Source organism: Nilaparvata lugens, chromosome 10 (assembly GCF_014356525.2).
Source record: "Nilaparvata lugens isolate BPH chromosome 10, ASM1435652v1, whole genome shotgun sequence".
Taxonomy (NCBI): Eukaryota; Metazoa; Arthropoda; class Insecta; order Hemiptera; family Delphacidae; genus Nilaparvata; species Nilaparvata lugens.
Window position 1 is genome coordinate 27,961,979 of NC_052513.1, and position 24,021 is coordinate 27,985,999.

The window sequence follows — 24,021 nt, forward strand, 5'->3', positions numbered from 1 at the left end:
CTTAAGGAGCCGAGATGTCCTGAGCGTCAGCTGGTCCATTCAATCGAATGCGGAATTGGCCAAATTGGGCGGAAGTCGATTGGTGCGGTGCCGACTACTGTATTCACTCACCGCTGTGGGCTGTGGGCTGTGGCTCTACCACTGCATCTTCGGTTCATGTCTGCTGCTCTGCTTCTCTAGTCAAGCTCTTCTCCAATCACCTTTATGGTCAGATTCACTACAAACTGTCAATATTAATCGAATGAGGAGCATTGATGTTATTCATAAAAAATGCTGACAGTTCAAGATGAATCTTATCATATACAACAACACTCTTCTTGCTCACTCACACTCTCTCTCCCATCTCTTATTACTCTCCCCATCACTTGTATACTCCCAACCTCCTTCTCCTAATCTGCTTTATGTATAGAATCTTGCAAGTAATATTCAGTTCATGAGATTTCTAAAATAAATTCTGTGTCCATCCAAAAAATTGATTTCATATCAATACTATGCCGTGACTATGTCGTCGTTTGTCCTTACTCAATCAACGATAGATATAGGGAATAAATTCTATCTCTTCATCAACGTATGGTATATCAAAATAGCTTAGCTTCTAGTCTAAAATAATAATGGATTAATCAACGATTCATGGATAAATAACGATTTAATTACAAAAATCATTATTGCTAGGATGTTACCAGCTTTCGTGAACAATATTGATTGAATGAGAGGCATAGATGTTTTTATCTCTATACTTATAAAAGGCTAAGCCCCAACAGACTGAAATCACACCACAGCCCAAACTACTAAGCCGAGGGAGCTGGGGCCCCCCCAAAATTTTGTACTTTTCAACCGCTCATTTCACAGCAAAGTCATGAGGAACTTTTTTGTTCAGCTACGAAAAAAAATTAGATCTATGCAGAGAAATTTCGATCAGGAGCACAGGGGAGGTGAGAGGACATTTTTCGAAAATTTTGATGTAAAATCACACTACAGCTCAAACTAATTGTCCTACAGACTTGAAACTTTGCACAAATATTCTTCAAACATGCTAGACGCGCACTAAGAACGGATTTTGAGATATTTTGCCTCTAAGGGTTTAAAGGATGAAAAAGGATCCTATTAAGTAAGGTTATGAACATGGTAAGGTGAGTGCCATATGGAAATGAGATAATTTATTCATTGAGGGAACTATGCACTATATTTCCAAAAAAACCGAAACAAGCTCCAAAAAAGTGGTTCTGATGTAACAGAGTCAAAGATGTAACAAATGAGTGATTTGTGGAGTTAAAAAGTATGACAATGAAGAATTGAGACAATTGATTTGAATAATTTCCTTTATTTGGGGCGGAGTTAGGACTCTAGTTCCTCTCTGACACACAACCCTTAAAGGTAAGTGAGTAAAGACTAATTAATGTTGAGTAGGGAGATGGAGTGAGAGTGGAAAGAAGAAATAACAGTTATAAATAAATGAAGAATGTTATTAATACTACTGTAAAGAATGTCAAAAAGTAGAAATAAGTGAGTGGACAAAAAATATAAGCGAATTTTAAGAAAAGAGTATGAGAAATGAAGAATAGAGAGCTGAGAATCAAGAGTGGAAAAATGAGAGAAAGTTCATACATGGCAGAGAAATGAAGATCAAGAAGTAAAGATTATTGAGAAGAGTGTAGCAGCTGATAAAAAGAGAAGACAAAAAATATTAGTAAAAAGTGATGAGAGAAGAGAAGTGAGGAGAATTCGATTTTAAGATTGGACTAGAATTCTCCATTTATGCAGATTACAATTCTTCATTTATGTGATTGGAAAGCAGAGCAAACTAAGAATGAAGTACATGTGAGTAGAAGAAAGATCGGTGAGTAGAGGGCGAATGATGGGAAAGAAGAGGACAATTCATAGAGAAAACAGGAAATAGAAAATGAACAGGGAGGAGAGTGCGGATGAGAGACGAGCAGAGCACAGAAAAGAAAGAGAGAATTTACAACTAAGTGTGAAGGAGAGAGAAAAGAGAGTATTTCAAACTATTTTAAAGAGTAGTGTGAGTCTTGTAGAGGAGAGAAGATAACAGAAACAGAACATAAAAGCTTATAATGTTTCTATATTCTTGCTTCTAGTAACAGTATCAGGTGCTCATATTATCCAGCGTATGGCAGATATACAACTCATATAGAGCTCATAAGTTTCAAATGCCTACATATAAACAAGTACGTTATGTAACAATAAAAAATCGAAGTACACTTTTCCAACTTCATTTCAAAATAGAGTTGGAAAATTTTATCTACTTTGATTATTTTTTTATCACATAAATACGTGTAGCCCAAGAACGTACCAACGAGCAAACGAGTACATTGTATACTCTCAATTTCTTTGAGATCTTGTGTAGTGTTTGGTTGGAGAACACGGGTCCGTCATAAACTGCAATAATAGACGCATTAAGAGGAGAGATAACACTTCATTTTTTGATGCCTGGAAATCTATGATTCTACACTTATTCTGGACACTAGAGTCAAGTCTACTTCAGTATCCAGGAGATACAGTTTCCTCAGAACATTCTCTAAACGATAATAATAACAAATATTATGAATGGATACAGTCATCATAGCACTACAAATTCTTGCAGCAATTCACAGTATCATCCTCCATACATTCTCAAATATTCAACACCGAAAATACTTCTACACCCTCACAAAAGATTGTACACAGAGTCTCCAGCCAAAACTACTATGGTGACACAAGCCCCACATTTTATTCGTTTTATCTGCTGGGTTATCGTCTGTGGCTTGTTTTTTGAGGCCCTGAGATGACACCGACGCCTGGAAAAAGGTATCTCACAGCGGTTTAGAAAAACGCCGATCGACCGTGTGAACAGGCCTTGAGTGTAAGTAGAAGATAAGGCGCGATGTGTTTGTCCACATTTACATAACGGTATTGGTACCATTCACACGCGCAATAAATTTTCGTTTCTTTTTCTTCAAGATGTGTTCTGCTTGCCGAACCCCGGTAAGCTTTGGCAACTCATAACCAACCATTGTACATAGGAAAGAAGCAAGCAGCCGATACTGTCAACACGGGTGAGATCGGTTGCTTCTAGTCGATATTTTATCAAACGAAATGGGAGTGGGTTAGTCGAGCGATCTGAGAGTCAAGTAAACACTGGTACAGACAATGACCTTATTTTTCGCGATTTTAGCGATTCTTTCAGTGAAGGGTAACAGAGGAGCTGATAAGAAGTTTACTCTGATAAAAATTTGCTTGTTTGCAGGTATTGTTTTTATTTTTCTATGTCAGGTATATTGCTTTAAATTGAGTTATTTCATGTAGATCTAGTGAACTGGAACATCACAAGCTCATTCTGTTTTCAGTTTATGAAATTTATCCACACAACACTCAACAAAGCCAAGCATGAGACACCATATCCACAATGGCCAACGTGATAGAAGACACCATAGTTCTGTAACTTCAAATTTGTCAGATTTATTGGAATTAGCAAAGCAAATTCGTTTTAATTATGGAGAGACTCCAAATATCAATAAACGTTTCCTCATTTTCCTAAAACCATGGTAAATTGTTCTGGCGCGCATTGGACTATCATTATTAGCTACCCTCTTGACTAATCCAATAATCTCATCATAGTAATAATCTAATATGATGATCTTCTCTTCCATAATAATATACTCATGATCCAATCTCCTTTTCCTCAACAAATTTCTGTCAATGAAATAACGCAGTCATAGTCCAAATTGGAACCATGGCCCAATGATCTCAAAACTAATAATATTAGTATTAAATGAAAATCCCTATTAAATGCTGTACAATAATGATAATTATTATTAATAATAATTATTTCCCATTATTTTATTCAATAATAATTATGCATTAATATTAGCATTTGAACAAATGCAACTTCCGATTTATTTCCATCTGTACACCTCAAAACTGTTATATTTGAAGGAATTGTCAAAAATCAATTTCTTGTTGAATATGGAGGAAATCCCAATATCAATAAAAGTTTTCAGGAAATCTCCTTCTTCTCCTGAACTTTCAGTTAATTGTCCACCATGTTATATACTTTTTGCTGGTGAGTTCAGCAGAACCAAATTTCTGTCCTCCTCCAACATATCCAGCGAGAACTTTCCATTTCATATTCAAATTTCCACCGAACCATCTTCGCCAAGCCACAGATGATCCCAAGTTTCGGCACTAAATGCAGCCACCGTTGACTGCCTGCATTCCCATTTTGACCGAGTTCAATCAGCAAGCTCTTGAAACGTAATCACCCAAGTCTATACTGAGGTTCACTTCAAACAGTCAGCAGCCCCCCATAAGTAACATCAATACTTCCCATTAGATCAATGCTGTTAGCTTGGAGTGAATCAACTAAGGTGGGATTCAGTTAAGACTGTCAGTATCTCTAATGAATAGCATCAATGCTCACCATCCAACAAATGCTGACAGATTGCAGTGGAGACACCGCACACAGAGCTAAGTAAAACATCTTGGCCGCCCGAAATTGATTCGAGCCTCAAAAGGAGAAGGACGGCGCCGTGCTCTAAGGACCCTCTAAGGACCTGATGTCCTTAAGGAGCCGAGATGTCCTGAGCGTCAGCTGGTCTATTCAATCGAATGCGGAATTGGCCAAATTGGGCGGAAGTCGATTGGTGCGGTGCCGACTACTGTATTCACTCACCGCTGTGGGCTGTGGGCTGTGGCTCTACCACTGCATCTTTGGTTCATGTCTGCTGCTCTGCTTCTCCAGTCAAGCTCTCCGCTCTTCTCCAATCACCTTTATGGTCAGATTCACTTCAAACTGTCAATATTAATCAAACGAGGAGCATTGATGTTATTCATAAAAAATGCTGACAGATCAAGATGAATCTTATCATATACAACAACACTCTTCTTACACACTCACACTCTCTCCCCCATTTCTTATTCTTTTCCCAATCACTTGTATACTCCCAACCTCCTTCTCCTAATCTGCTCTATGTATAGAATCTTGCAAGTAATATTCAGTTCATGAGATTTCTGAAATGAATTCTGTGTCCATCTAAAAAAATTTGGTGTGGCGCACTCACACAACTTTCCTTGCCGTTATGAAAATTGATCACCTGACTGACGCTAGTGTTCTCGCGCATCCCAAGTCTACTATTCAAAGATATTATGAGACAGCTGGTGATAGGACAATAACGCTGGATACACACGAGGTTTGCTATCTAGTGAATGATTTAATAGAACCAACAGTTGCCAACAGTTTGCAATTTAATAATCACATTATCTCGAATTTCAAGCTTATTTTCAATTTTAGGTTGAAATGTTACTAAACATTAATTGCAGAGATTTTCATGCTCAATCTTTTCCACTTGAAATTTTTCGATTAAATTGTTTATGAAGGCTGATAATTGAGAATCTAAAATCAAACTTTGCATAGATGGGGCAGAGCTCCTGAGATTTTTACAGATATAGGACTTGTTGCAGTTAATAGAGCTTATCAATGACTATTTTAGGTATGAATTTTATCGAAATCGTTGGAGCCGTTTTTGAGAAAATTGCGAAAAAACCTGATTTTGACAACATTTTTGCCATTTCAGCCGCCATCTTGGATTGCATATGATCGAAATTGTTCGTGTCGGATCCTTATAGTCTAAGGACCTTACGTTCCAAATTTCAAGTCATTCCGTTAACTGGGAGATGAGATATCGTGTACACAGACGCACATACACTCATACACACACACACACACACACACACACACCACACACACACACACACACACACCCACACACACACACACCACACACACACACACACACACCACACACACACCACACACACACACACACCCACACACACACACACACACACACACACCCACACACACACACCACCACACACACACCACACACACACACACACACACACACACACACACACACACACACACACACACACACACACACACACACACCACACACACACCCACACACACACACACACACACACACCACACACACACACACACACCACACACACACACACACACACACACCACCACACATTTTTGTAAGCTAAAATTATGCCTTGAAACTCAAAGTTGGGATGATGTTTGTGACAATGTGACAGAAGATATTGACACCTTGGTTGATAGGTTTACCAACAAAATTAATGAAAACATTAATAATGCACTGAAGTTATTAAGTATTCCCATAAAAGAAAACCGTTGAAAAAATGGATTACTCCGGGTTAATATCAGCCATTCGTAAAAGAGATAGGATGCATATCAAATTAGGCAAGCAGCCCTTCAATGCAAGCCTTAAACAAGACTACATAAATTATAGAAATGTATTGAACTCTTTAATAAGAAAATCAAAGAATGATTACTACAACAATAAATTTATTGAATATAGAAACAATTCCAAGAAAAAATGGGAGTGCATTTCTGAATTGTTGGGGAAGGAGAAAGAATATCACGAACCTAAAATTGATCCTGTAATTTTGAATAAATATTTTGTAAATGTGGGAATTGAGCATGCTAAGAAATTGCTGGATTCTGTAAGCATATTGAAATACCTCAATCATTAAATGCACCCCCAACAGATAGCATGTTCCTAAACCCAACTAGTATTAATGAAATTTTAGAAGTAATTGGTCAATTGAAGAATAACGCTTCTCCAGGTGTAGATAGTATCAGTACACATTGTGTTAAATTAATGAGTAAATATATTGTTTGTCCACTGGAACATATCATAAATAGATGTTTTTCAGAGGGTTATTTTCCAAGGGCGTTCAAGTCTGCAAAAATAATTGCATTACACAAGTCAGGGGATAAATCGCAACCAGAAAATTATCGTCCCATTAGTATTTTAAATAGCTTCTCTAAAATTATCGAGAAGATTATTAAAAAAAGAGTTTTAAACTTCCTAAATAGTAATAATTTTTTTGAAAAAAATCAATTTGGTTTTCAACATGGGAAGTCTACAACTGATGCGATCATCCTCCTGACTAAATTGATAGATGAAAATTTCAATTCTAAACAGAAAACATTGGCTGTCTTTTTAGATTTGGCAAAGGCATTCGATACAATCCCTCACAGCATTTTATTGGAAAAATTAGAGAAATGTGGGATTAGGGGTATATGTAATGATCTTCTAGCAAGCTATCTTCAAGATAGAAGACAAACATTAAAATTGTGTGGAATATCAGTAACAGATCATTTATCTAGTTTTGGTTTACCACAGGGTACAGTACTGTCCCCAGTTATTCTTGATCTATTTGAACGATGCTCTAAAATTGCCTATACCAAATTGTACCCAGATTTCTTTTGCTGATGATACAGCATTAGTATTTTCGGGTGAATCATGGCCACAGGTGTATGAAAGTGCTAATGATGGCCTAAAAATTATGAAAAATTGGATGGATGACCATATTTTAACAGTCAACTTGAAAAAGACAAAATATATTACTTTTTCTCCAACATTAGCGGGTCAACCTGATGATTCATTAAAATTAAAAATGCATACTGATTCACTCTGTTCAAATATCAGGATAAATTGTTTATGCCAACAAGTTGAGAAAGTCATGTCTATAAAATACTTGGGAATAATGGTGGATAGACATTTGAAATGGGATTCTCATATTAATTATTTGTGTTCTAAACTTAAATTTCTTATATACAACTTTTACAAAATTAATCAATTAAAAGACCTTGACATAAGGAGATCAATTTATTTCGCTTATGCCCACTCATTGTTTCAATATGCAATTGAGGCATGGGGTGGTGCATTTGATACTCATTTTAATAAAGTCTTTACATTGCAAAAGCATCTTATAAGGGCAGCACTGGGTAAAGCAAGGCGATACCCGAGTAGGAAAATTTTTGAAGAACTAAGGGTACCCACACTTAGGCAGTTATATGTGATAAAGATTGTTTCGCATTTAAATAAAAATATAAGTAATTTAGAAATAAGGCATACACCATACCAAACACGACCAGCAGTATCAAACATTTTTAATATAAATTTTATTAAGTTAGTGGTGTGTAGACACCAATTCTCTTATTTTTGTAATATATTTTCGAACAAAGTTCCAATTATTTTCATAAATACAAAAATTACTAAAAAACTTCTTAAAGAAATAAATATATGGGTTGAACAGAATATTTTTTATAGACTACCTAAATTCTAATAGTTTCATAATTTCGTTACCAGCTCCATTTTGGTTATGTGTTGAAGAGTGACAACTTGAGCTTATTGTTCAGTTCAGTTGGAGCAGTCGAAGTAACAGGTTGTGTTTTTGTAGCTCCCTTATCTCAGTTCTTATCTTTCATTCATAACCGAAAGTAAAATGATTTGCAGTGAATGTAAATGTGAAGTGCCTGATCGCGATGTGTTATTGTGCTCTCGTTGTAGGATTGAGCATCATTTCGTGTGTCAAAATATAAAAGATTCAAATTTTCGAAAAATGTCGGCCGAAACAAAATCGAAATGGTGTTGTTCAAAGTGTAAATTAGTCAACACCGGTACATGCTCGTCAACGGTGGCTGGCTTATCAACCACTGATAAGCAATCTCAGTTGGATTCGGACGGTAAGAGTAGCAGTGCTTCACTTTCGCTATCACTGACTAAAGCTGACCTTGAAGCTATTGGTCGAATTGTCAGAGAAATGATTCAAGCGGAGCTATCGCCAATCAAGCAAGAGTTCAGTGCAATAAAGGAATCAATTGAATTCATTTCTAACGAGTTTGATCATTTTAAGAGTGAACTTTCTACTTTTAAAAATAAGGTTGAGGAACTCAAAAAGGAAAATACTACATTGAAATGTGACAATAATAAATTAAAATCACAATTGGACTCAATTCATGAATATACACGTAGGGACAATTTGATTATTACTGGAATTCCAGAAACAGCTAATGAGTCGGTTTACGAAATTTTCAACAGTGTATCAACTGCAATTAGTAGCCCACTAACATCAAAAGACTTAAGTACAGCACACAGACTTCCTACTAGAATTAAAGGCAAGAATAGCATCAAACCGATAGTTGTGAAATTTGTGCGAAGGCAGGACAAAGAGACTTGGTTAGCTGATTTCAGAAAAATGTCATCCATGGACAAAACTAGTTACGGTATAGCGACAAAATCTATAAATAAGTCCCTCCCTGATGGCAATGTATTGGCTCACCAACACTTGCCTCCTCAAATCCTTGAACAACTCAAACAGGTACGAGAGGTCGCCTCTGAAAAGGGGTACAAGTTCGTGTGGTCGAGAGAGGGGAAGATATTTGTTCGCAAAGATACTAACCAGGCGGCAATTGTGATACATCGCAAGGAGGACTTAAACTCTCTGTAGACTCAGGATCAGGACCCAATTAATTTCTTTTGTATATTTTTATGCCGTTTGAGAACTTTGAAAATCAAATTGTTTATGATAATTATGAAACATTAGTTGTAGAAGATTTTTTAAATTATAAAATTGCTAACTCTTATGATGTAAATGTCATTCACATGAATATTAGGTCCATCAAGAAAAATTTCGATGAATTCATTTATTACATAAACCATTGTAAAACTAAATTTGAAATTATAATATTATCTGAAACATGGATTAGTAATGACTCAGAATTTGTTTTTAATATAGAGGGGTACTCTGTTGTAAATAGAAATAATAGGTTCACGAGGAGTGATGGATTATGTATATTTGTAAGCAAGGATATTGATTTTCAAGAAGTTAATATAAAAATAGATAACGTAAATTCAATTATAATTAAATTTAAATTAAAAAATTCATCATATGAGATGATCGCACTTTATAGGTCTCCTTCTTTAGAAGTAAATGCCTTCTTGCTAAGTTTGGATTCCTATTTGCAAAGTATTGGAAATGAGGTATCTGTCATTGTAACGGGTGATATAAATATAAATATAATGGACGAAAATAATCTAAATTACTTAACAAATGAGTACCTTAGTATTTTACAATTAAATGGCTTTAAATCTTACATCAATAAATATACTAGATCTTTCAATAATGCCAATGGGCAAGTTAACAGTTGTATTGACCACATGTTTTTTAAGGGTAAATCAAATAAGGAGTTGGACGTGCTAGGTGCAATCTTGCAATCAAGTATTACTGATCATTACAGTATTGTTTTCCATATCAGAGAGACATATCATGATGTTAAATCTAAGATAAAATTAAGTGATGCTGTAACTAAAATAAATTTTTGTAAGCTAAAATTATGCCTTGAAACTCAAAGTTGGGATGATGTTTGTGACAATGTGACAGAAGATATTGACACCTTGGTTGATAGGTTTACCAACAAAATTAATGAAAACATTAATAAATGCACTGAAGTTATTAAGTATTCCCATAAAAGAAAACCGTTGAAAAAATGGATTACTCCGGGTTTAATATCAGCCATTCGTAAAAGAGATAGGATGCATATCAAATTAGGCAAGCAGCCCTTCAATGCAAGCCTTAAACAAGACTACATAAATTATAGAAATGTATTGAACTCTTTAATAAGAAAATCAAAGAATGATTACTACAACAATAAATTTATTGAATATAGAAACAATTCCAAGAAAAAATGGGAGTGCATTTCTGAATTGTTGGGGAAGGAGAAAGAATATCACGAACCTAAAATTGATCCTGTAATTTTGAATAAATATTTTGTAAATGTGGGAATTGAGCATGCTAAGAAATTGCTGGATTCTGTAAAGCATATTGAAATACCTCAATCATTAAATGCACCCCCAACAGATAGCATGTTCCTAAACCCAACTAGTATTAATGAAATTTTAGAAGTAATTGGTCAATTGAAGAATAACGCTTCTCCAGGTGTAGATAGTATCAGTACACATTGTGTTAAATTAATGAGTAAATATATTGTTTGTCCACTGGAACATATCATAAATAGATGTTTTTCAGAGGGTTATTTTCCAAGGGCGTTCAAGTCTGCAAAAATAATTGCATTACACAAGTCAGGGGATAAATCGCAACCAGAAAATTATCGTCCCATTAGTATTTTAAATAGCTTCTCTAAAATTATCGAGAAGATTATTAAAAAAAGAGTTTTAAACTTCCTAAATAGTAATAATTTTTTTGAAAAAAATCAATTTGGTTTTCAACATGGGAAGTCTACAACTGATGCGATCATCCTCCTGACTAAATTGATAGATGAAAATTTCAATTCTAAACAGAAAACATTGGCTGTCTTTTTAGATTTGGCAAAGGCATTCGATACAATCCCTCACAGCATTTTATTGGAAAAATTAGAGAAATGTGGGATTAGGGGTATATGTAATGATCTTCTAGCAAGCTATCTTCAAGATAGAAGACAAACATTAAAATTGTGTGGAATATCAGTAACAGATCATTTATCTAGTTTTGGTTTACCACAGGGTACAGTACTGTCCCCAGTATTATTCTTGATCTATTTGAACGATGCTCTAAAATTGCCTATACCAAATTGTACCCAGATTTCTTTTGCTGATGATACAGCATTAGTATTTTCGGGTGAATCATGGCCACAGGTGTATAAAAGTGCTAATGATGGCCTAAAAATTATGAAAAATTGGATGGATGACCATATTTTAACAGTCAACTTGAAAAAGACAAAATATATTACTTTTTCTCCAACATTAGCGGGTCAACCTGATGATTCATTAAAATTAAAAATGCATACTGATTCACTCTGTTCAAATATCAGGATAAATTGTTTATGCCAACAAGTTGAGAAAGTCATGTCTATAAAATACTTGGGAATAATGGTGGATAGACATTTGAAATGGGATTCTCATATTAATTATTTGTGTTCTAAACTTAAATTTCTTATATACAACTTTTACAAAATTAATCAATTAAAAGACCTTGACATAAGGAGATCAATTTATTTCGCTTATGCCCACTCATTGTTTCAATATGCAATTGAGGCATGGGGTGGTGCATTTGATACTCATTTTAATAAAGTCTTTACATTGCAAAAGCATCTTATAAGGGCAGCACTGGGTAAAGCAAGGCGATACCCGAGTAGGAAAATTTTTGAAGAACTAAGGGTACCCACACTTAGGCAGTTATATGTGATAAAGATTGTTTCGCATTTAAATAAAAATATAAGTAATTTAGAAATAAGGCATACACCATACCAAACACGACCAGCAGTATCAAACATTTTTAATATAAATTTTATTAAGTTAGTGGTGTGTAGACACCAATTCTCTTATTTTTGTAATATATTTTCGAACAAAGTTCCAATTATTTTCATAAATACAAAAATTACTAAAAAACTTCTTAAAGAAATAAATATATGGGTTGAACAGAATATTTTTTATAGACTACCTAAATTCTAATAGTTTCATAATTTCGTTACCAGCTCCATTTTGGTTATGTGTTGAATGAGGTTTCTTTTTTTTTTGTCACTGTACTACCTATTGGATTTTTGTTACTTTTAATTTCTTTATTTATATAATTTAATTTCCTGTATGAACTCACAGCCATCGCACAAGTTTACTTTGATGGCTGTGCCAAGTATGTGTAAAAATGTATTTCATCTCATTATTTGTATTGTACATTGGCAAATAAAATATTCTTTATTCTTTATTCTTTATTCTTTATTCTTTATTCTTTATTCTTTATTCTTTATTCTTTATTCTTTATTCTTTATTCTTTATTCTTTATTCTTTATTCTTTATTCTTTATTCTTTATTCTTTATTCTTTATTCTTTATTCTTTATTCTTTATTCTTTATTCTTTATTCTTTATTCTTTATTCTTTATTCTTTATTCTTTATTCTTTATTCTTTATTCTTTATTCTTTATTCTTTATTCTTTATTCTTTATTCTTTATTCTTTATTCTTTATTCTTTAAGCAGTGCAGTGGATGGAGGCTTTACATTTTTCAATGCTACAAGAGGGTAATGTAAGCTGTTACACCGTACAACGTAGCCCTCCTTCACACTGCACTGTGAGAAATGAAGTGTACTTGACATTCTGTCCTGTCTGAGTGTCACTGTCACAGCCTGTCAGATATCTCTCTTCTCTCCTCTTTCCTCAAACCATTTTTTTATCTCTATCTCTTCATTTCTCTCTTTCTCTCTGAGTAGCAAGTTTACAGAGCCTGTGAGCCTCAAAACCTGAGTAATGATCAGCCAATGTGTTGAAAGTTCAGAACTCTCTGATAACTATAGAATGAATAAGATAGAATTAATGAATTTCCGAAGATTACAGTACGGATTCTAGTTTCAGGCTGTTAGTTTAGATTCAAGTTTATGATTATTGAAAACATGGGAAAAACAAGGTTTCCAATCATACAAAGTATGAAGTAAGAGAATAGGAAGTTCATGGGAAGTTCAGAGGTGGAGAAGAAAATTGGATCGTAGGAGCATCGGCTGTGTCAAAGATTTTGAGAAATCAAAATTCACTGAGCCTAATAGCCTATTCCCAGTAAATAATGGGAAGAGTAACTTGGAAGAATTTCTTCGAACAGTTAATCCTCAACTAAAGATGGTTCAGGCAAGAGAAAAAGTTTGAATGCCATTCCGCTGCTTCAATTCTCAACTAAATTTTATTCAAAAAATTGAAAATTCAGTTTCAGGCTTCGACCCTTCCTAAATATAAATATGACCCTCTATAAATATCCAAATGAGAGTCCATCAATTCGCATGCATTGACATCAACTTGACAGTTACTTTCAGTATTATCATGATGTACAGGAATTCTGTTTTCTCTGCTCTTCCTCTCATTAAATAGCTTAGCTACAAGGTATACTCCTATGAGGAAAAAACTACTACTACTACAGTTTTTTACGGTTTCATAATTTATAAATAACAATACAAGAGGCAATTCACTAGCAATTTTACCCGTCGGATTTTTTTACTGTAAGCAACGCATCTAGGATCGCTGGTGATTCCTGCAGAGGATTTTGGTTCTTGAGGGATGCTCTCTCACACCCTCTAACTCTCTCTCTCTCATTTCTCACCCCTCCCTCCATCTTCCCATTCTCTCTGGATAAAATCATCCGGTACGCAACGACGGATTACAATGTTGGAGTAGTGAAACGGATGAGAAAGATCTGGCGGGGGATGCACTTGAAGGTGAAGAGGGTAGGAGAAAGAGTATTAAGCCGGCAAGAGAGGATAATTTATTTAAAGCTTTTCGATTCGCCGGCTCTCAATTTGAAAAAAGAACGTGCGACTTCAATATGACGCAATTTGACGTCAAAGGTACGCAGTCGGTAAGCTTCTAACGGCTAGGATTATTGTTCCTTCGTCATCTTTGCACTGCTCCTGCTGGATTTAAAAAGGTACAACTCATCTGGCATCGATGCAAATCAGAAGTGATTGCTCGGGTCTCAACCTCTAAGCTATCGTAAATGACATCAACAAAACTGCTGGCTTCAATATTGTAAGTAATGTATTGTGAGCAGAATGTAATGGATGATATTTAATTCTTGAGAGAGGATTCCAATAAATCATAAGGATTTTGTCATTATCAGAGTGAGTCAATCAGTGAGTTTGAAGTATATCTATATTATAGACGACATGATTGTTGTAAATTTATAATATTATATTTACAATGTCGGATTCAATGCATCCTGACACATATACTCTATTTATACTATTATTACCATAATCCAAGTATGTACTTATTCCCTTATTGTAAAAATGTTGTTTCATAAATAGCTCTGACATGGGTCACATGACAGAGAAACAATAAAAATAGATAAATAGAATAATCCATACTTCATTTACTATCTGGAGTCAACTTGATTTTTGTTCTTATTAGAATATAAGTCATTAAGATTCATTGATGTGATTCAACCCATCCCAATCCTTAGATTAGTTTCCACTATCAAATTATTATTAACACAGGAAAATATACTATATGCTCTATACTAGTATCATGTTCAATGAGAGTAGATTACTATACATTCAATAATGTTCATTGTGTACAAATATTACAACATCTCACCAGACTCTGTGCAATTGTAATTTGAAGATGGTTCGATTTAAAACCACGTTCATTGATAGATCTTGAATGTAAATTGAGAATTCATTAACCTACAAATATATTATTTTAGTTAAATTACGATCTTATATGACGAGATGACAATTCTGTTTCATACAAACTTTGACCAATTTGTGAAATTTGAAGGAATGAATCTCCTAGGAAGGCATAATAATACACAGATTCTGGATCTTTCCTCCAGCTCATCTTCCATTTACATCACTTAGCCCACCACAGTTTACCTTATATTCCTTATAATAGATTTCATATTCAGGGAAGAAACACTATTTTTAATGTTCAAACTGCAAGTTCAATCAGAATAACAGTTATCTCTGAATCAATTGCGTCGGCTTCAGGTGGTTATCCACCAATACAAAATAATTGTAGGTAACGTTCCTCTAGTTCAAGGTTTCTAAGCATGTGTGGCGTATGGTATTATTTATTTTATTTATGAATAAAAATAGACGCTTTCACCATTATTTGAAGAAATAAATATTTCTATTTCTATTGGGATGCCTCTCCATCATTTGTAATTTTGTAGTTGCTTCGATTCTAGAAATTGTGGGCTCCACCAATTCCCAGACGGGAAGAGAATATTACAAATGACTGGAGATGCCTCACTTAGATGAAAGAGTAAAGCTGCAAAGAAAAATATTTTTTAAATTTAGGTGCTTAGGTTTCATTATAAATCTGACAAGGATTTAAAAGAGATACATCAATTATTAATTTAAAAACTGTTAATAAAAATGATAATTAAATTATTGAAGAGAGAACAGTAATTGTGCTGAATAATTCTTTATCTAGTTATTTTATTAATTGGTTCTATGTTAATAAAGTTGATTTGATAATTCACCCTTTTTTATCCATTCAAGGAAAAAGTGGATTTTCCTCAAAACTTCACATTTATTGTAGTGATTGAATAAACATCAAGATTTTACATAATTGAACCTGAAAATATAATATTAGGATTTTTATTTTGAATAAATGAATACAATGTGATTTTCAACAGTACCACCACCTTGGTCAGCTTGACAAACCAGGGAAAGGTCCAGGTCCTGGGCCTTGGAGTCTTTAGGAGGCACAAACACGACTGAGCTCGAAAAATAGAAAATCTAATATGAAAATGCCGGCTGGTGGGGAGACTGGAAAGTTTCACCACTCTGGAGCTCAGCGATTTTTCATTCAGTCAGCCCAAATTGGCTTTCTGGTGATCCGGATTTTATTATTAATTATTAGAAAGGAAAATAAATTCAAATCTGGATGTGCTTAAGGAGCTGTCAAAACCCATTGTTCATGACACTCAACTTCAACTCCAATGAATCTCAACTTCATCATCTTTCAGTAGTGACTCAAAATTTACTATAGTGCGTACAGACTTTGTGTGCGTTTGTCGTGCAGCACGTTGGCCTAATCAGTAAGCAGCTCCATATAAAACAGCATTTCAAGCGCTACTACTTGAAAGTGAAACATGCAATAATGAACGTCAATTGAAAGAAACATTTTCTTCTCCTAAACAAGATTTCACGTTTGATGCCATATAAAATGGAGACGGTAATATAATATCATGTTCATGATTATATCATGATGCCGTTTGAGAACTTTGAAAATCAAATTGTTTATGATAATTATGAAACATTAGTTGTAGAAGATTTTTTAAATTATAAAATTGCTAACTCTTATGATGTAAATGTCATTCACATGAATATTAGGTCCATCAAGAAAAATTTCGATGAATTCATTTATTACATAAACCATTGTAAAACTAAATTTGAAATTATAATATTATCTGAAACATGGATTAGTAATGACTCAGAATTTGTTTTTAATATAGAGGGGTACTCTGTTGTAAATAGAAATAATAGGTTCACGAGGAGTGATGGATTATGTATATTTGTAAGCAAGGATATTGATTTTCAAGAAGTTAATATAAAAATAGATAACGTAAATTCAATATATTAAATTTAAATTAAAAAATTCATCATATGAGATGATCGCACTTTATAGGTCTCCTTCTTTAGAAGTAAATGCCTTCTTGCTAAGTTTGGATTCCTATTTGCAAAGTATTGGAAATGAGGTATCTGTCATTGTAACGGGTGATATAAATATAAATATAATGGACGAAAATAATCTAAATTACTTAACAAATGAGTACCTTAGTATTTTACAATTAAATGGCTTTAAATCTTACATCAATAAATATACTAGATCTTTCAATAATGCCAATGGGCAAGTTAACAGTTGTATTGACCACATGTTTTTTAAGGGTAAATCAAATAAGGAGTTGGACGTGCTAGGTGCAATCTTGCAATCAAGTATTACTGATCATTACAGTATTGTTTTCCATATCAGAGAGACATATCATGATGTTAAATCTAAGATAAAATTAAGTGATGCTGTAACTAAAATAAATTTTTGTAAGCTAAAATTATGCCTTGAAACTCAAAGTTGGGATGATGTTTGTGACAATGTGACAGAAGATATTGACACCTTGGTTGATAGGTTTACCAACAAAATTAATGAAAACATTAATAAATGCACTGAAGTTATTAAGTATTCCCATAAAAGAAAACCGTTGAAAAAATGGATTACTCCGGGTTTAATATCAGCCATTCGTAAAAGAGATAGGATGCATATCAAATTAGGCAAGCAGCCCTTCAATGCAAGCCTTAAACAAGACTACATAAATTATAGAAATGTATTGAACTCTTTAATAAGAAAATCAAAGAATGATTACTACAACAATAAATTTATTGAATATAGAAACAATTCCAAGAAAAAATGGGAGTGCATTTCTGAATTGTTGGGGAAGGAGAAAGAATATCACGAACCTAAAATTGATCCTGTAATTTTGAATAAATATTTTGTAAATGTGGGAATTGAGCATGCTAAGAAATTGCTGGATTCTGTAAAGCATATTGAAATACCTCAATCATTAAATGCACCCCCAACAGATAGCATGTTCCTAAACCCAACTAGTATTAATGAAATTTTAGAAGTAATTGGTCAATTGAAGAATAACGCTTCTCCAGGTGTAGATAGTATCAGTACACATTGTGTTAAATTAATGAGTAAATATATTGTTTGTCCACTGGAACATATCATAAATAGATGTTTTTCAGAGGGTTATTTTCCAAGGGCGTTCAAGTCTGCAAAAATAATTGCATTACACAAGTCAGGGGATAAATCGCAACCAGAAAATTATCGTCCCATTAGTATTTTAAATAGCTTCTCTAAAATTATCGAGAAGATTATTAAAAAAAGAGTTTTAAACTTCCTAAATAGTAATAATTTTTTTGAAAAAAATCAATTACTCCGGGTTTAATATCAGCCATTCGTAAAAGAGATAGGATGCATATCAAATTAGGCAAGCAGCCCTTCAATGCAAGCCTTAAACAAGACTACATAAATTATAGAAATGTATTGAACTCTTTAATAAGAAAATCAAAGAATGATTACTACAACAATAAATTTATTGAATATAGAAACAATTCCAAGAAAAAATGGGAGTGCATTTCTGAATTGTTGGGGAAGGAGAAAGAATATCACGAACCTAAAATTGATCCTGTAATTTTGAATAAATATTTTGTAAATGTGGGAATTGAGCATGCTAAGAAATTGCTGGATTCTGTAAAGCATATTGAAATACCTCAATCATTAAATGCACCCCCAACAGATAGCATGTTCCTAAACCCAACTAGTATTAATGAAATTTTAGAAGTAATTGGTCAATTGAAGAATAACGCTTCTCCAGGTGTAGATAGTATCAGTACACATTGTGTTAAATTAATGAGTAAATATATTGTTTGTCCACTGGAACATATCATAAATAGATGTTTTTCAGAGGGTTATTTTCCAAGGGCGTTCAAGTCTGCAAAAATAATTGCATTACACAAGTCAGGGGATAAATCGCAACCAGAAAATTATCGTCCCATTAGTATTTTAAATAGCTTCTCTAAAATTATCGAGAAGATTATTAAAAAAAGAGTTTTAAACTTCCTAAATAGTAATAATTTTTTTGAAAAAAATCAATTTGGTTTTCAACATGGGAAGTCTACAACTGATGCGATCATCCTCCTGACTAAATTGATAGATGAAAATTTCAATTCTAAACAGAAAACATTGGCTGTCTTTTTAGATTTGGCAAAGGCATTCGATACAATCCCTCACAGCATTTTATTGGAAAAATTAGAGAAATGTGGGATTAGGGGTATATGTAATGATCTTCTAGCAAGCTATCTTCAAGATAGAAGACAAACATTAAAATTGTGTGGAATATCAGTAACAGATCATTTATCTAGTTTTGGTTTACCACAGGGTACAGTACTGTCCCCAGTATTATTCTTGATCTATTTGAACGATGCTCTAAAATTGCCTATACCAAATTGTACCCAGATTTCTTTTGCTGATGATACAGCATTAGTATTTTCGGGTGAATCATGGCCACAGGTGTATAAAAGTGCTAATGATGGCCTAAAAATTATGAAAAATTGGATGGATGACCATATTTTAACAGTCAACTTGAAAAAGACAAAATATATTACTTTTTCTCCAACATTAGCGGGTCAACCTGATGATTCATTAAAATTAAAAATGCATACTGATTCAGTTTATAGCTAACTCACAGCTTGTAAGTTACCAGAAATATGAAAATATGTTAGACGCGTGGTAGTGAATCCCACTAATGTTGTTTACTCGAAAACCAATTTCAAGAAGATGCATTGTTTTACTCTCAATTGAAAATACCAGTTTTCAAATTACAATCTGTTTAGATAAATATTGACTTTAACAGCTTTGATATTCAAGTGAGAATTTCATAGAGTCTAATATGAGTCTGACACAGCATTGAATTACGATACTATTCTTGTATTAATAGTTCTATTACAGTATTATTCCTGAACTATTTTCAAAATTCATGTTTGTACCATAGCCAAGCCCATAGCTTGATATTGCTGTACCAATATTGTTTTTAACACTCTTTCCTCAGAGTGTTCAATAGCAGTGATTTGAATTTTGTTCACGTAATTCTTGAATTGCCTACCGTACTATTTTCAGGTTTGTATGATAAGCTAGCTTACGAGTAAAACAGTACACTTCTAGTAAAGTACTATTAAAATATCAAACTCGTACAATTCTAGTTACTACCAATCACTACTAAACTTCTAATAAACTTTGATCTATTCATAACTTCAATCCGGATAATTCTAGTATAACAAATAGTATACTAGCTCACCAAATAAAATTTGAAAGTAGCGAATCATCCATTATTGCGCGAAATAGTTTCTTCAACGTCAACTGCTCTTATAAAGTCAGATGTAATAATTGCTACATATCCTTAACAGATAGAGTAGCAATCTCTCATGATCTGTCTCCTACTCTCCACCAGTTCAAAGCTATTCTTCCCCAGTCAACATCACAGGAAGAGCTTGATCCAAGCAAAGTCCGCTAAGCCCTCAGACTAACTTTACTTCCTACTTCATTTTTCACTTCGCGCCTAAGCCCCTCCATTGTTGATTCTGACATCCCACACATTTTTTTACTCCATCCTCTATTGGAGAATCCAGCTCTTCTTATCTCTCACATCAATAATATGATACCGAAAACCTTGTTACCGAGACCCGTGTCTAATAATATATACTGCTACGACCCGCCCCCTATTCATTCTATAGGGGTGAATGAAGTGTGACTTCTAATGGTATGTTACACGTGATGTCTGTCCATTAACTAACTTGTCTGACATTGGAAGGACACCTAATGGATGAGTGTTGTTATCTCTTGGAATCTCTCATGAACTTATACATAGTGGTAAGATAACTTGAAAAATTAGAATTGATTAATAGTGCACCTACAATATATTTATATATTATATAATTTCACTTTCAGTTGCAAGCATTACAGAAAAGATCTTTTTCTCTCAAAAGAATAGATCTTCAAATCATCAAACACAATAATTCAATATAACATAACTTCCAGAAAAGTACCACAGTGATGGTACACAGTCTTAAGCCCAATAATAATTTCTGATTCAAATTTACACGACAGTCCTAATGTAGCTAGATTATGTGTCACTATCACGTTTTTTTAATTGAACACTGCAATTGAAAATCCAATACAATAAAAAGCACATAGTATTGAATTTAATAGTGACAAACATACAAGTATACTATCCAGCAGCTGTAGTTGAATTCTTCTATTTCAAAGAATAGACACACCTTTCATCTTCTATAAATTTACATCTATAATCGTTAGAGAGTAAAAATGAATTGTGTCATACATTGAATCGGTATAAAGGAACTTCACAACATAAATCCTTGCAATATTCATTGCAAAGATCACCCATAACACAACACAAGCAACCAATAATTGAGGTAACAAAACTTGCATACACTTTGTAAGTTTGGTGCTTTGAGGAAGTGACAGCCACGCGCTATTGTGGTGCAATAGGAATGACTTCTGAGCGACTTAGCGACGGATTATCGCGAAGTCGAGGCGCTTGCTGGTAATTTGAGTCGACTCATCAAATGAAGTTGCTTCGCTGAATGAAGCGATAACGAGCCTTTGGTCCCCACCAATCCAGTGCGGTCTTCTGTTGATTATGGCTGCTCAAGTACGATTATGGTTCCCGTCGATGGAGTTGAATCAGTGAATGCGCAACGGTATCATTGGAGATAGAAAACGCTGGCGTTGCATGAGTGAGAGGGCTAAGATTTAGTTGTTAAATCGTAAAATGAATACCTCACCAACAAAATATCATACTATTCAATCAAACATCAATATCTTTCAAATAGTTGAAAAACTCAATTCCAATTTTTTTATTGATTAATTTATTTCTACAAAAATACAATAAAATCAACTAACCCATTCAAAACAAAAGTACTCCCACTCTGCCTTTATCTTGATCCGTGGGTTGTGAAACGATATAGATAATTATTGAAAAAGAGCTCGTGAGAAACGTTGCTAGAGTACAGTTATGGAATACTGGAGACAAATTATTATGATGTAAACAGAGTGAAAATTTGGAAAATGATGTTATAGAATAAAAAGGAAATTATAAAATCGTTATTGAAATAATAGTTACATAACGAAAGTTCTTGCAACTTTATACTGATACCTAGTGTACAGTATAATTGAGAAAACTGAATTGGATTATTTCTGTTTGAACCATATGATAGCTTGTATGGAGGATGTCATGTGTAAATTTAATGTGATGTAGGTGTGAATTCGATTGTTACTTCAGATACGGTCCCTCTTCAAATACGGTTGAGATACAAAGAATCAGTATGGCTGAATTACACACGGTAGGAACAGATCAAATGTCACAAGTCACTGATCAACAAATGAAGTTCGACTTTTGTCGAAGTAATGTAACACGACCACGAATTACAATTCGAGACCTGAGAAACGGCAGCCACATCTGACTAAGAAAGTAGAAACGAAAATAAACCGCCGCAACGGAAGGCAGACTTCCATCCAAGTTCGACTCCAACTTATTGAATGCTTTCGATTTATCGACACAGCGAGCCCGAACTTTCATCGTTAGAACTCAACTTTGCAGATTAAGATCTGCCCTCACATATTTTTCTACTTTGGCCCGACCTGCGATTTGCATGTGTTGATAAAATTTGAGAGCTCCCGACTTCAAGATTGAATTCTGGGGTGAAATAAGGTATGAGACGTGAAACAGCACGGAAGTGAAAGAACATGAGTTACGCTTCCAAAGGATGTTATGCATGAAATGTTCTTTCATTGCTCAGTGGACAGTTCCTATGATATTCTACTGATGTTTGATAGAATCTTAACTAATCAGATTCAATATTAAATTTATAATCTTATTTTTTGTTTATTGAACAAGTATACCATATCAAACTTATAGACCGAACAGGTTTTTATTGGCAGAATTTTGTATTGATTGGAAGTGTAAGTACCAGTATTAAATATAATATATTTATGAATTTGAAACTCATTATTGTGAATATTAGCAAAGCCTGTGATAATTATTCAGATTTTAGGAATAGATTATTTAAGTGAATTATAGAGATATTGAATATTTTATGCATATCTGTTTTATGGGAATATATTTTGTGTTTTATGTCAGCATACAAACTTATAGAATTTTTTATTATATCCCAACTCATCTCGTGTTATATAGTTTGAGCTGTTTTGGTACCAACAAATATTTAGCAGCACTTAAAATCATAGAATCAAATAATATTAACCTTATTCAGAGCACTCAATATTTATCATCCTTTGATGATATTCATTTTATCAGCCAGAACCAGTATATTAAGAAATTATATTAATAAGTTCCAGTTATATCATATAAGGATCCAGAGAGCTTCAAGAACTGGCGTTGTAAGTTCTAAGGATTTTGAAAGGGTATATTGGTGAATACTTGTATTCACGACGAGCGTTTTAAGAATCAACTAGAAACAACTATAGTTGGTCCTGATTATTCTCTAGTGGTACATGGTTACTGATAATCAGTCATCAAATATTCTTTTAATTTCCTTACTGGTATTCTTCAAGAACTTCATAGAAGCAGCGGTAAGAATTACCAATTACCGATCACTGAACCTTATGGTGATTATTTGTATTTATAAAATTCATGTTTCTACCACTGAGCTAGAGCTGAGGTTTGAACCCAGTAATTTTGCGAGCCGGAAGGCCTTAATTTTTTGTGAATTTATTCGCAAAAGAGGGAATTTAGAGACTGCTCTTATAAATACCAGAAACATCGTATTATCTGTGAAGGAATTACAATCCACAACTTCTCACAATAGCTTCATAACGTGGGACTCTATCATAAGAGATAACCCCCCCAGGAGCAAAACTTCACACTATTTATAACACAAAATCTTCCAAAACCCAGGAGCGAAATTATGTAGTAATTTCATTCACAACCTCTCAAGGTCATATCAGATTATGTTGTAACACATTGTTTGGTCACGTACGTTTTTAAAAATTATTTCATTTGCAGTTTTTATAAAAATGTAGGTGGAGGAAAAATGTTGTGTATATCACGAGTGGAAAATGTTTTTCTCCC

At 33.8% G+C, this 24,021-nt stretch overlaps 1 protein-coding gene across 1 annotated transcript; it reads left to right on the forward strand.

Annotated features, from left to right (window-relative positions):
* The first annotated feature begins 8,242 nt into the window (after positions 1-8,242).
* Positions 8,243-16,911, forward strand: LOC120353422. The gene is made up of 2 exons (XM_039437110.1): positions 8,243-9,432; positions 16,630-16,911. Exon 1 carries the CDS (start codon positions 8,323-8,325, stop codon positions 9,325-9,327), a length of 1,005 nt encoding a protein of 334 aa, XP_039293044.1. The 5' UTR covers positions 8,243-8,322; the 3' UTR covers positions 9,328-9,432; positions 16,630-16,911.
* Positions 16,912-24,021: the final 7,110 nt, after the last annotated feature.